We start from the raw sequence: 11,393 nt of genomic DNA, 5'->3' as shown, positions 1-11,393 counted from the left end.
CCACGAAGGTGTGCGGGGACACGGTGCGAGGAGCCGCAGAACCGGGAGCGATGTTTTATCGCCAATCCGCCCGCGGGGGAGGCCGGGCCGGGCGCGGCGGCGGCTGGGCGGGGGCGCTGCGGGGCCGCCGGCGCCATGCCCGCCGCCGTGGTGGAGTACAAGGGCTGGAAGGAGGGCTACGGCTGCGGCTACTGCGGCGCGGCGCGGGGCAAGGTGTCCGCGGGTGAGCGGGGCCGGGGCTGGGCCGGGCTGGGCTGGGCCGGGCCGGGCCGGGCCGGGCCTCGGGGCTCCTCCGGCCGTGCCGCGCTGCCCGCGCGGAACATGGCGGCGCCGCCGCTTCCTGTGCGCGCCGCCCGCGCGCTGCCCGGAGCAAAGATGGCGGCGGGCGCTGCTTCCGGGCGGCTCGGGGCGCTGACCTGAGGCGGGCGGGCACCGCGGGGATGGCGGCGGGCGGCGGCTCCCCGAGTATCGTCGAGTTCTTCGGCGGGGAGGATGGCTACCGCTGCGGCTACTGCAGGAGCGACACCGGCAACGTCTCGCACGGTGCGGGCGGGGCGAGCTGGGAACGGGGCCGCGGGCGGGCCGCCCGGGGCTGGCCGAGAAGCGGCGGCTGCGGGCGCGGGGCCGGGGAGGGCGGCGGGGACAGGTGGCGGCTCGGCGGCAGCCCCCGCCCGCCCGGCCGGGAGCTCGGAACGGCTCCTATGGCCCGGTGGTACCGAAGGAGTGTAACAGAACTAAGCAGCAATTTCGTGTTTTTCGTGTATATTTCTGGGAAGGAGGGAGGTGCAGAGGGGAACTTTGCGCTTGCATGGCCACAGAAATACAGTTGATTGCATCCCAAGGTTTGTGTTGCGCTTGGGGTTTTTGCACTTAACGTGGTTATTGAAATCAGTAATTATGTATTTAAGAGTATGCCAAATCCTTGAAAGACATCTCTGCATAAGCGGCCGTTAGCTGCTCAGATTTGCAGTAATCACAGAGTGGTTTGGGTTGGAAGGGACCTTAAAGCTCATACAGTTCCACCCCCTGCCATGGGCAGGGACACCTTCCACTACCCCAGGCTGCTCCAAGCCCTGTCCAACCTGGCCTTAGGCACTGCCATCCAGGGGCAGCCCCAGCTGCTCTGGGCACCCTGTGCCAGGGCCTGCCCTCCCTCCCAGGGAGGAATTCCTTCCCAATATTCCGTCCAACCCTGCCCTCTGGCAGTGGGAAGCCATTCCCCTTGTCCTGTCTCTCCACCCCTTGTCCAAAGTCCCTCTCCAGCTCTCCTGGAGCCCCTTTAGGGGCTCTGAGGTCTCCCCAGAGCCTTCCCTTCTCCAGGTGAACACCCCCAGCTCTTCAGCCTGTCCCAGAGCAGAGGGGCTCCAGCCAGTTCTGCAGAACTTGTTGCATTTTAAAGCCGAACCGTGGTCAGTCAAGCGTGTTGCTGTGTTATTTATTTCAGGTATGTGGGCACATTCAATGACAGTTCAAGATTACCAGGATCTCATAGACAGAGGATGGCGAAGGTAAATTGGAAAAGAAAATACAGAGCCATGTTGTCAGTTGAGATAAAAGTTAGAATCCACATTTAAAATTTAGATATGTAGAAACACTTATATATCCATGAGTAATTGAACTATTTGTTCAGTGCTCTGTGACCTTTTATAACATGACACTGTCAAACAGGAAAATATTCAGTGATTTCAGAAGGATAATATGGTACTATCAGCAAAGAGCTGAAGAACTTGCTCTTTGACTTTTGTTACTCATCATGTAATATTTTGATGTGATTTTAAAGCTTCTGCATTTATTTTGTAGTATAAACAACAAAAATTCAATGCATATGTATTACTCTTTTCAGAAGTGGAAAATATGTCTACAAACCTATCATGAATCAAACGTGTTGTCCTCAATACACAATAAGGTAAGAAACTCAAAATACACTTTTATAAGGGTTTTGACCATTTCAAATATGTTCCACCATTTGGGTTTACAGCTTGAAATACATCATACTTCAAAAGTTTATCAACTTTTAATTATACTTTGAATAGTAAATATATGCTCTTGGGTTTGTGCATAGGCACATCAGCTGCTCTGGGATATTTCTCTGTAAGGAACCTTGTCTCTAACCCACAAACACTGCTTTAGTAGCCCAAATAAGAAAAGCTTACACTCTTATTTTAGTGAATATACAGGTACACAGACAAACATGCCATAAGGACTGATATTATTCAGTACAAGACAACATAATTTCATTAACTCAAAAGCATTGATAAAACATTTGACCACTTAATATAGGGAAACTTAAGAAATAAATAGAAATTACAATGTAATTCTTATAAGTGGTTCCTTAATTTTTTTTTTCTGAAACAATCTTTTGCAAAAGAAATGGTCCTTTTTTTCTTTTTTAGGTGCCAGGCTTTGCATTTTCAGGCCTCCAAGTCCCACAAGAAAGTTCTGAAGAAAATGTTGAAATTTATTTCCAAAGGGGATGTTTTGAAAGTAGTGAGTGAAGGTAAGAAACTCTGAGTGTTTGAAAACCAATACTGATGCATGGAAGGAGGATTTAAATACCTGCTTGAGTGGTCAAATGGCAGATGGGCTTTGAATTCTGTGTGTAGACCCCTGGCTGGGTTGTGTCTTGGCAGTGTTTTGAATCAAGAGCACTTCAGTAGCCCAGAGGCCAAACTGTGCAGGTGACTTGGGTTATTGAAGAAAATATTTCCTTACTTTTTCCATAGACCAGCTTATTTTACTGGGCATATATTTACTTTCTAGCTGGGTGCTGTAGAGAATTAGACACTGTTTTTACTTCTATCATGAAACTGATAATCTGGACAGGACTAACCAGAGTGGTGGCAGAGAAAAGGAAGAGCAAAGAGAGTTTTTCCACATGACTGAACAGTCACCCTCTGTTTATCCAGCACCAAAACCCAGTGATTCTTCGTGGTGGTGAAACTTGTATTGGTTCTGAATCATTTTAATTTGCCTCTTTCGTGTGTGTGGTATGCTAGGTTGGTTTGTTTTTATTTGTTTGAAGTTATGGCCTGAAAAAGTTGACTTTTTAAGTCAATTTTTGTGGAGAAAATACAACTGTTCTCATAAATGAGTTGGTGTTCGTAATTCAGGGTCATAAAGGAAGCTTTGTTTTCAGGCTACTGCAACAGTCACTTTATCTGTTGGAGAACACTTGTAAAGTTGGAAACGAGTTAATTTTGTCTTAATTTTAATTGTGCAAAGTGTGAGCTGTGGTTGTACAGAGAGAAACTCATGCAGGTTTTAATTATTGGCAGAAGAGCCGATGGATTCCCATATAGAGGATGTGGCCGTGTGTGATTTTCCATACAAAAGTGAGTCTCAAGTCAGTCAGTCTGAGCTGACTCCCTTGGCTGTGGATCACGCTGAGAGGGTGGAGAATGAAGATAAGGACTCAGGAGAAACAAAAGAAGAGGGGAATGTGCAGAAGGTGGAATCAGATTCTGTTCAGATCTGTGCAGACAAAGACACACCAGTCCCTGCAGAACCATCACATTCAGCTAAAGCTGTTCGTGCACCACCTAAGCCAGGTAATTTCTGGTAGTAGTTGGAATATGCTGTCATCATTTCTCATCTTCTTGAAATCCCTTTTTTTTTAATGTTGCTTAGTAAACTAATATTTTTGGTTTTTTCCCTGTGCTCCTCCCAGTTTATGGAATTACACCCTAAAAACTGAGAGGTGCTGGGTGTTACTTGTAATAATGTAATTTATATTTTGTTATATTAAAAAGTTATATTAATCTTCTTATTCTCACCTTAAGTAAGACTGAATCTCTTGGATGTGAAACTCTAAAGAGGGGAGATTCACATTAGAAACTTTTTATGATGAGAGTGGTGAGGCCCTGGCACAGGTTGCCCAGAGAAGCTGTGGCTGCCCTATCCTTAGAGTGTCCAAGGCCAGGTTGGATGGGGTTTGGAGCATCCTGGGATAGTGGAAGGTGTCCCTTTAAAGGTCTCTTCCAACCCCAGCCATTCTGTGATTCAATGGCTGCCTTCTTTTGGGACATGGGTGATTTCTGGAAGGAAGGTAGTAAGGGGTGAGTGGATTATTGCCAGAATAATTCATTTAAGGTAGAATTGCTGACACACACATTGTGGCCCAGAGGCTGCAGATAAGACAGCCTTGTCTTACAGATCATGTTTCCCATTTTGTGTAGGCTGTACTGGAAAATAAAGGGAATTTTCTGAATTGTGGTTTACTGGTACATGGTGAGTGATGGTACAGAAAATCCTAGTGGCAACTTGTGTCTTTAGAGTTTCTGCCTGTGTTGGGCTATCCTACTAATTCCTGATTCCACTCACCTGTTGCATGTTGTGCCAGTATTCAGGAGAACAAAGTATTTCTGTCTCTTTCTATAGCATGACTGATTTCAAATAAAATAATGTTTTTTCCTTAATAAACACTCATCCCTATTGGATCTGATTTTCCCCAGGTTAATAAGCAATTTTTGCATCTAAATAAGAGGAAAGTTTTCAGAAATGCTTGATCAGAAAACCAGTTGTGTTGCATAGAACTATTACAGATTTTTTTAAAACTGTATTTTAGATTTTGATCTTATACAAACCTTTATAACCCTTACATAGTTTATTGTTCATACGACTTTTAGTGTGCAAATTTTCAAAGCTCTGTTGTTTTTAAATAAAAAATGAAAAACTTTGGCCTGTGTAACTTTAGTATTGGAAAGAAAGGAAGTGGCTGTTGACAGCAGATGGCAGACTTGGGTAAAGAATAGGAGTGTAAAAACCTGCCAATGCTTTGGATAAGGTGAGGTAAGGTCTTCAGTTAGGTTAAGAATAGCTTTGGGTCAATCTTTGAACACTGGAAATGCAGATAAGTAACATTGTAGTGCATTTCAGAAAAAGAGGGTTTTTACAGAACAGAAATATTCATTTGTGTGCTTCTTTCTGGTGGTTTTAAAGGAAATATAAAAGTGAATAATAAGTGCATCAGAAAGCTTATTTAATTTTTTTTTCCTATGCTAGCTGGTGTCACAGGTCAAATTTAGTTTAAAATTTTCCAGATAGGAAGATGTTTAGTTTTCATCTTGGAAAATGTAGACTTAGTCTGTAATAAGATTGTTTAATTGCATTTTTATTCCTCTATAAACAAAACAGGTCATTGTCCTCTGGGAATAATGGTCTGTTTCTGCACAGTTTCAGATAGAAAAGAAGGTTTGCTTATGTCTGTGTAGGCACACTCACTGCTTTAAGAAGTTTTTCTTGCTAATTTACAGCTAACAGAAGAGACGAGACACAAAACAGATCCTGATACAGATGAAGTACTCGTTCTTCAAATGTATCATGAGTGTTTGAAATAAACTCTTCCTCTGACTTGTTTGCCTGAGGACAGGGCACATAGTGTCTGTAATTCCCCTGTGTCTTTGGATTTGTGTTGCTTTACGACTTGCAGTTCTTGTTTTAGTAAAAAACAAATGGATCAAGATGGGAAATAGTGCTTAGGTTTGACTTCTCTTCTTAGCAAATGCCATTTCACAAATAGAATTCTATAAATGGCTGATCTGTTAGAGGGAAACTGCAAAAAGTGAATTTATTAGTTAAAACAGACAATCTGAAGATAATTTTAAGCAAAGATGCAAACTTCTGTGGCCTTTTACTCTTCCATTACATGATCATAGTAGCATTGGCAGCATTTCAGCATCCTGCCTGTGGATTCCAGGTGAGAAAAGATAAATGCTTTGTTTTGGGGTGTGTGTCTCCTACAGGAGTCTGTGGTGTAGCCACGTGGGCTTCGAATGCAGAAGCAAAATGCTCTGTGATTTTGTGGTTGTATTTTTGTCCTTCAGTACTTCAAGTTTTTAAATACACCCTTGGCTTTGGGGTGAAGTGGTCAAGGTGATTCCAGATTAAAGTGCTGCATTAAATGGCTGTGGAAGAATCACTGCATTAGCTTGGCATCTGTGTTTGTAGTTGTAAATGTGAAAGGCCGTGTTGAGTTCAGACCACAGTCTGCAATAAAGGGTGGTTTTAGCCATTTCTTTTCAGTGATTAGGTAAGAGCTGCTTGTTTGGTGTCAGATGTGGTGTTTAACTCTTTGCCTGTGCCCTTGTAGGGAAAGGGGCTGATCTGAGCAAGCCCCTGTGTCGGAAAGCAAAGGACATAAGGAAAGAGAGAAAACTACAGAAGCTCCTGCAGAACCAGACGGGCACATTAGAAGGCTCTCAACTTCAAGGAGATCAAGCTTTCCTCTTGCAAAACTCTAAACCTAAAACAAACCAACCTAAAAACATTGAAGACTTTGTTTTTGCCCCTTTACCTGATGATGCACAACACAAATTAGAGGTAATGTCTTGTTCACTGTTGTTGGAAGCAGATGAAGGAAAAGTCTAGTTAAGGAGTTTTTGAAAAGCTTAGGTCTGTATTTATGACTTTATGGAGTAGTTGTGGTTTAAATCTTGAAATATATATGGTACTGAATGGTGTATGTTTATATTTTTATAGATATGCATCATAGGGGGGTGTGTGTGCATATATATATATATAGATATAAATTACACACCTGTGGTGCAGCGTAGCTCTGTTAACCACAGGAGGGTACTCTTGCACTGCAGTCAGTCCTAGCAGAGGCCTGTTCAGTTACTAAAATAACTTGCAAATTAATTTCATACAGTGTGACTTGAAAATGAAAGTCTTTGAATTTTGAATGATGAGAGAAATTCAGTATTTAGGTCTATAGTATGTAAATACTTAAACTATCTAAGCTAAGGAAACTTGACAAGGAAGCAGCAACTTCATGAAATTAAACAGACAAGATAGTTGCTCTTTATACACATCATTGGTGTGTGTTGATGTCTTTGAAAGCTGTGAAAATGAGGGTAGAAAAGTTTGTTTAATACACTGGCTGCCACTACATGTATTAGAGACAGTAATCTGGAAGACTTTTGGACTTTCTAACATTTGTTAATCATAAAACCATATTTATTGTTATTTTTTCCATAAGCTGGAAAACTAACTGAGTATGAGTATTTCCCCTGATCATTTTCCATGATGGTACTAGAAATGAAATTGACTGACTAGAAGCCATGAAATTGATCCATCTCCCTAACTCCTTCACATTTTCTGAGGAGTTGTTTAACAGGAGCATCATGGCTTTGTCTGAACATTTTCATTTGGAAGATGCAGGGAGAATTAGAAGGATTAAAAAAAAAATTTGCTCTTTGTGAAAATAAAACCATTCTGAAAATTACATGGTTTTTGAAATTAGTATGATCTTAAATATGTTTGAAAAGACATGCACTGCTGCTTATGTGGTAGCATTCTTTTGCTTAGGGAGCAATCATTTTTACTAAGAAGAATTTTTAATTTATAGGTTATTTTTCTTAATTATTTTTGTGTCTTTAAGGGTGATGGTGTGAATACTGATAACTCCTTATTATGGTTAACTCATAATTGAGTATGGAAACACTGCTTCATCTTCCTCTTTCAATTTCAAAAATACCAAGAAATCCCCTTGGGATTATTGCCATAAAAACATAACCTTTGGATGAAGAGCAGATATTTGAGTCTTCCAAGCCTTTCAAGTATTTTTCAGTGTAGTGTGAGACTACAAGAGAATATTTTAAGTAGCACAGAAAATGTCTTTAAAATGATGATCTGCGTACCATTTGTTGGTATTATTTCCTGAAAATTGTGTTGTTCTTCTTTAGGCAGTTTAGTTAATTTGCAGTTTGAAAAGATTTTGTGTTATTCATTGTAAATATGAAAGCCTTCAGTAGCAAAAATTGAGCTGGAGAATTAGAAAACTGTTGGCTAATAGTAATTAAATGGTGATGGCCCTTGTGCAGGAGGTTAACATTTCTGTTGTGGTGTTTGTATTGTGTATAAATGTATAGTTATTGCATGATATTTTAATAATAAATGTGTTTAACTTCTTCTGAAGGTGAGGGTGGTGAGATCATCTCCACCAAGTTCACAGTTCAAAGCCACATTTCAGGAGTCTTACCAGGTCTATAAACGTTACCAGATGGTTATTCACAAGGACCCACCTGATAAACCAACCATAAATCAGGTCAGAAGGCCAAATTTAATATTATGCAAAGCTTCCCCTCCATTTTACGTGTCCTGTTTCTAGGAGAAGCAAATGTGGATTTTATATCCATTGTATATTCAGGAGCTTGTAAAATATTGTGTCCAATAAAATCAACATCCTGAAAGTGCAAACTCTTGATACCTCTTTGTGAGTGCCACAAATATTTGGTTTTAGTTGCAGGCAGAAAAGTTACGGATGCTACAAGGGGATGCTGTTGGGTAAGAAATGGAGAGGGTGAGGCTCTTGGAGATAGAGATGGGCCTTAAAAATACTAATCCTATAAATACTAAATCCAGCTGGACACTCAGCCTGATAACTGGCCTCGTTGGCTTTGGTTTGAATGTTTCCATAAGAAGGATACAATGATCAGTGCCAAGATGTGTGCAAAAATTTATCTCACACACAAATTGTTGGCTTGAGGTTCACCAGAATTCAGTAAGTCTCTTCAGTTTCAATTTAAGTCTTTAAAAAGTAATCTGTGCACTCCATCTAAGTTACATATCGTTGCTGCTTCTTGCAATGACCAGGTGGGGTGTAAGGGTGAGCTGTCAGATGTGTTACATCTCTACTACTGTAAGGAAAAAAAACATCCTGAGTTTGGAGAAACAGTATATGTAGCAAGAATAAGTAAGTGTTGAACCAGGGCAATCAAAGAGTGATGTGCCATTAAAAATAAAACATTTTAGAAGTCCTTGAGACTGTGCAATAAAACCAAAATTTGTAGTTGATTTGTTAGATATTAGTAAAAGTAGAAAGTTGTCTTATTATTATGTTTAAGGTAGAAAACTGACTTCAGAGGCTTTGAAGTGGATAGGAGGAGATCTTTCACTAGCCTGACCTTCAGAAGCAGATTATCTGATGCTATGCACTCAAAACAGAATGCTTGTATTTCCCTTGCTCTGAAGGTGAGGTTAGTACCTGTCTCCTTTGAGGACCCCCAGTTCAAATCATCCTTCAACCAATCTGCCACTTTATTTGCCAAGTATCAGATGTCTGTACACAAGGACACACCTTCTGACTGTGGGGAAAATGAGGTACAGTTCACTGCATGCATCTTTCTGAAAATAGCTTCTTAAAATGCACAGCTAAATGGTGAGAAATGGTGTCTCTAAGTAGTAAGATGTTGAAATTGCCATTTCTGAGGGTTTTTGCTGGCAAAATCATCTTCTTCCTTAAAGTTCTTTGGTACCTTTTCTATGTTTCTCCCTAATTTTTGGTGCTATTGCTTAATTTAACAGGTGAAGGTTTTAAAAAGCTCAGTTTTATTCCCATTGCATTGCTAAGCACACTGGAGCTCACCTTTGCAGTAGGAATAGTGCTAAAATATCTCACCAGCTGATCCTCTGAGGCTCGATGAGAGTCCATTGCATATGGATAAACCCTGCTCTCAACAGGGTGTTTACAGGAGGATAATCCTAATCTAATAAGTTAAAAATAATTAAAAATACTCGTGGGGTTCTGAACAAGCAGCAGTTCTCCATTTCTCTGGCAGGTGGCACAAGCTCCTCATTGGCAGAATTAATGAAATTGCTACCTCAGATCTCTCATTTCTATCTACTGCAGATGTGCAATTTTAATATTGGTCAGTTAATCAGTCTTTTTTGTTCCTGAGAGTGAACTACCTGCAGAAATGAAACCTTGTAAACTGAGGCTGTTTTCCAGGTAGAATTGTAAAACCACATCATAATTTTTGGCTTTAGTTCAAAAGAGTGTAAGGAGAGCTTTTTTTTTTTTTGGTAACATGTCTGTAATGCTACTCTGGAAAGCTATAAAATCTATTTCACTTTGTTTCGTAAAAAAATACTCATAACAATAAGTAGTAGTCTCTGCCCTTTTTATAATTGCTGACATAAATGGGTTTAATTATAATAATGTAAAACTTGGAGACATGCCAAGAGAGACTGAGCTATTTACTAGATTCGTGTCAAGCATTACCTGGTCTGATTAGAGTCTTGATTTTTCTGCTGTGATGGAAGTATTTCAGCCTAGAAAGATGTGCTAGGGACAGTCAGGTTTCCACCACCTGAAGGTGTAAAGGCTGTCGTGGGAATTGCTGTTGAATAGGAGGGAGATGGATTTCTCTTCACTGCTAATGGTGTAACAGATTTTTATCCTCTTTTTCCTTGTTACTTGCCATAGAGGTTTCCCGACTTTGCATTTATCTCCTCTCTTTGGCCTCATGTTTGTGCAGGCTTAGATAATTCCAGGGGAGACATAAAACCTTCCCTGAAGCATCTACTGAATGTAAAAACTTGGTCTGATGCTGATAGGTTTGAATTTAGGTTCTTTTTCAGCCTTGGTAAATCATATTCTGTGTCCATGAGACTGCCTGGCCAAGAAGGTTTTTTATTCACAATTAGGAGCTAATACTCTGTCACTTCAATCAACATTTTGTATTTGATCTCTGCAGGAAGTAAACTGAAGAATGTTTTACACAGAAATGTATTTTCATGTAGTTTAGAAGCCTTTTTAAAATACTGAATTTGTGTGGGAAGAGACTTATCTGAGTCACTTTTAAGATACCAAGTAGGGTAAAATTGATCCAAGTTATTGACAGGAAGAATGGAAAATGCCACTTGAAAGACCTCAAAACTTTTTCTTCTTCCTCTTTTTCAGACTTTTTAATATATCATACAGACATTATGGAACCATGGAGTTTCTTAAGTAAAGGGAATAAAATTCTGTCCTGTACACAGGGCTTTTTATCAGGATAGTAAGAAGCTGCTTTGAGCTTTAAACTGGCAAATATCCAGAATTTTTTCACTTTTAATTTGTGCAAACTACTCTGTGAGGTTGTTGAAGGTTTTTTTCAGGGAGAATCCTGCACACTTTTGTGTTTGGAAAGTTTGTAGTTTAGGAAGAGTTTTTAGCTTTATATTTAGCTGAACACTTCATATTTAGAAACCTGCCTATATTTAAATTCAGAATCCAACAAAGATTATTAGGGGACATACTAACTTCTTTTGGGAATAAATTCTTAGATTGTTGGCATTACAATATACTATCTGTTGCTAGACTAGCTTAATATTAACCTTACTATATTAAAAGGCAATTCTAAGAATCAATGTAGAATTTTGTTGGTTATTTGAGAATAACACTAAGGTGAAAAACTATAAAAATATTCACAGTAGTAATAAAAGCATGTGAACAATGAAGCTGAATATTGCTCAGTGAGTGTGGAGAGGGCCTCTTTGCACCTCTGTAATGTAAATGTAGCTTTCCATCAAAAGTTTATGTGAGGAGGGAGAGTAGAGGATTTTCAGGGCAGCGAGTCAGTGGAATTGAACTTCTGGACACTCTCTGGTTAATGCCAGTTTGAGACCAGTGA

General features: G+C 40.4%; 1 protein-coding gene across 10 annotated transcripts in view; it reads left to right on the top strand.

The window, feature by feature from the left end:
* The first annotated feature begins 128 nt into the window (after window positions 1–128).
* Window positions 129–11,393, top strand: part of ATE1 (arginyltransferase 1) — a 69,820-nt gene continuing 58,555 nt past the window's right edge. For 2 of the 10 annotated variants that reach the window (XM_069020177.1, XM_069020174.1), the window contains exons 1-7: window positions 356–543; window positions 1,445–1,508; window positions 1,844–1,906; window positions 2,394–2,497; window positions 3,276–3,548; window positions 6,089–6,318; window positions 7,916–8,044. In XM_069020177.1, coding sequence (XP_068876278.1) covers window positions 441–543; window positions 1,445–1,508; window positions 1,844–1,906; window positions 2,394–2,497; window positions 3,276–3,548; window positions 6,089–6,318; window positions 7,916–8,044 — 966 coding nt within the window. In that variant the 5' untranslated portion in view covers window positions 356–440. Of the gene's footprint in view, window positions 224–352; window positions 544–1,071; window positions 1,509–1,843; window positions 1,907–2,393; window positions 2,498–3,275; window positions 3,549–6,088; window positions 6,319–7,915; window positions 8,045–8,970; window positions 9,100–11,393 lie in introns of those variants that run through there. The other 8 variants (XM_069020179.1, XM_069020171.1, XM_069020178.1 and 5 more) reach the window with 8 other exon arrangements.

Source organism: Aphelocoma coerulescens, chromosome 6 (assembly GCF_041296385.1).
Source record: "Aphelocoma coerulescens isolate FSJ_1873_10779 chromosome 6, UR_Acoe_1.0, whole genome shotgun sequence".
In the NCBI taxonomy this organism is placed as follows: Eukaryota; Metazoa; Chordata; class Aves; order Passeriformes; family Corvidae; genus Aphelocoma; species Aphelocoma coerulescens.
The sequence above is the reverse complement of the archived record's forward strand: the minus strand, read 5'-3'. Positions and strand labels throughout refer to the sequence as shown.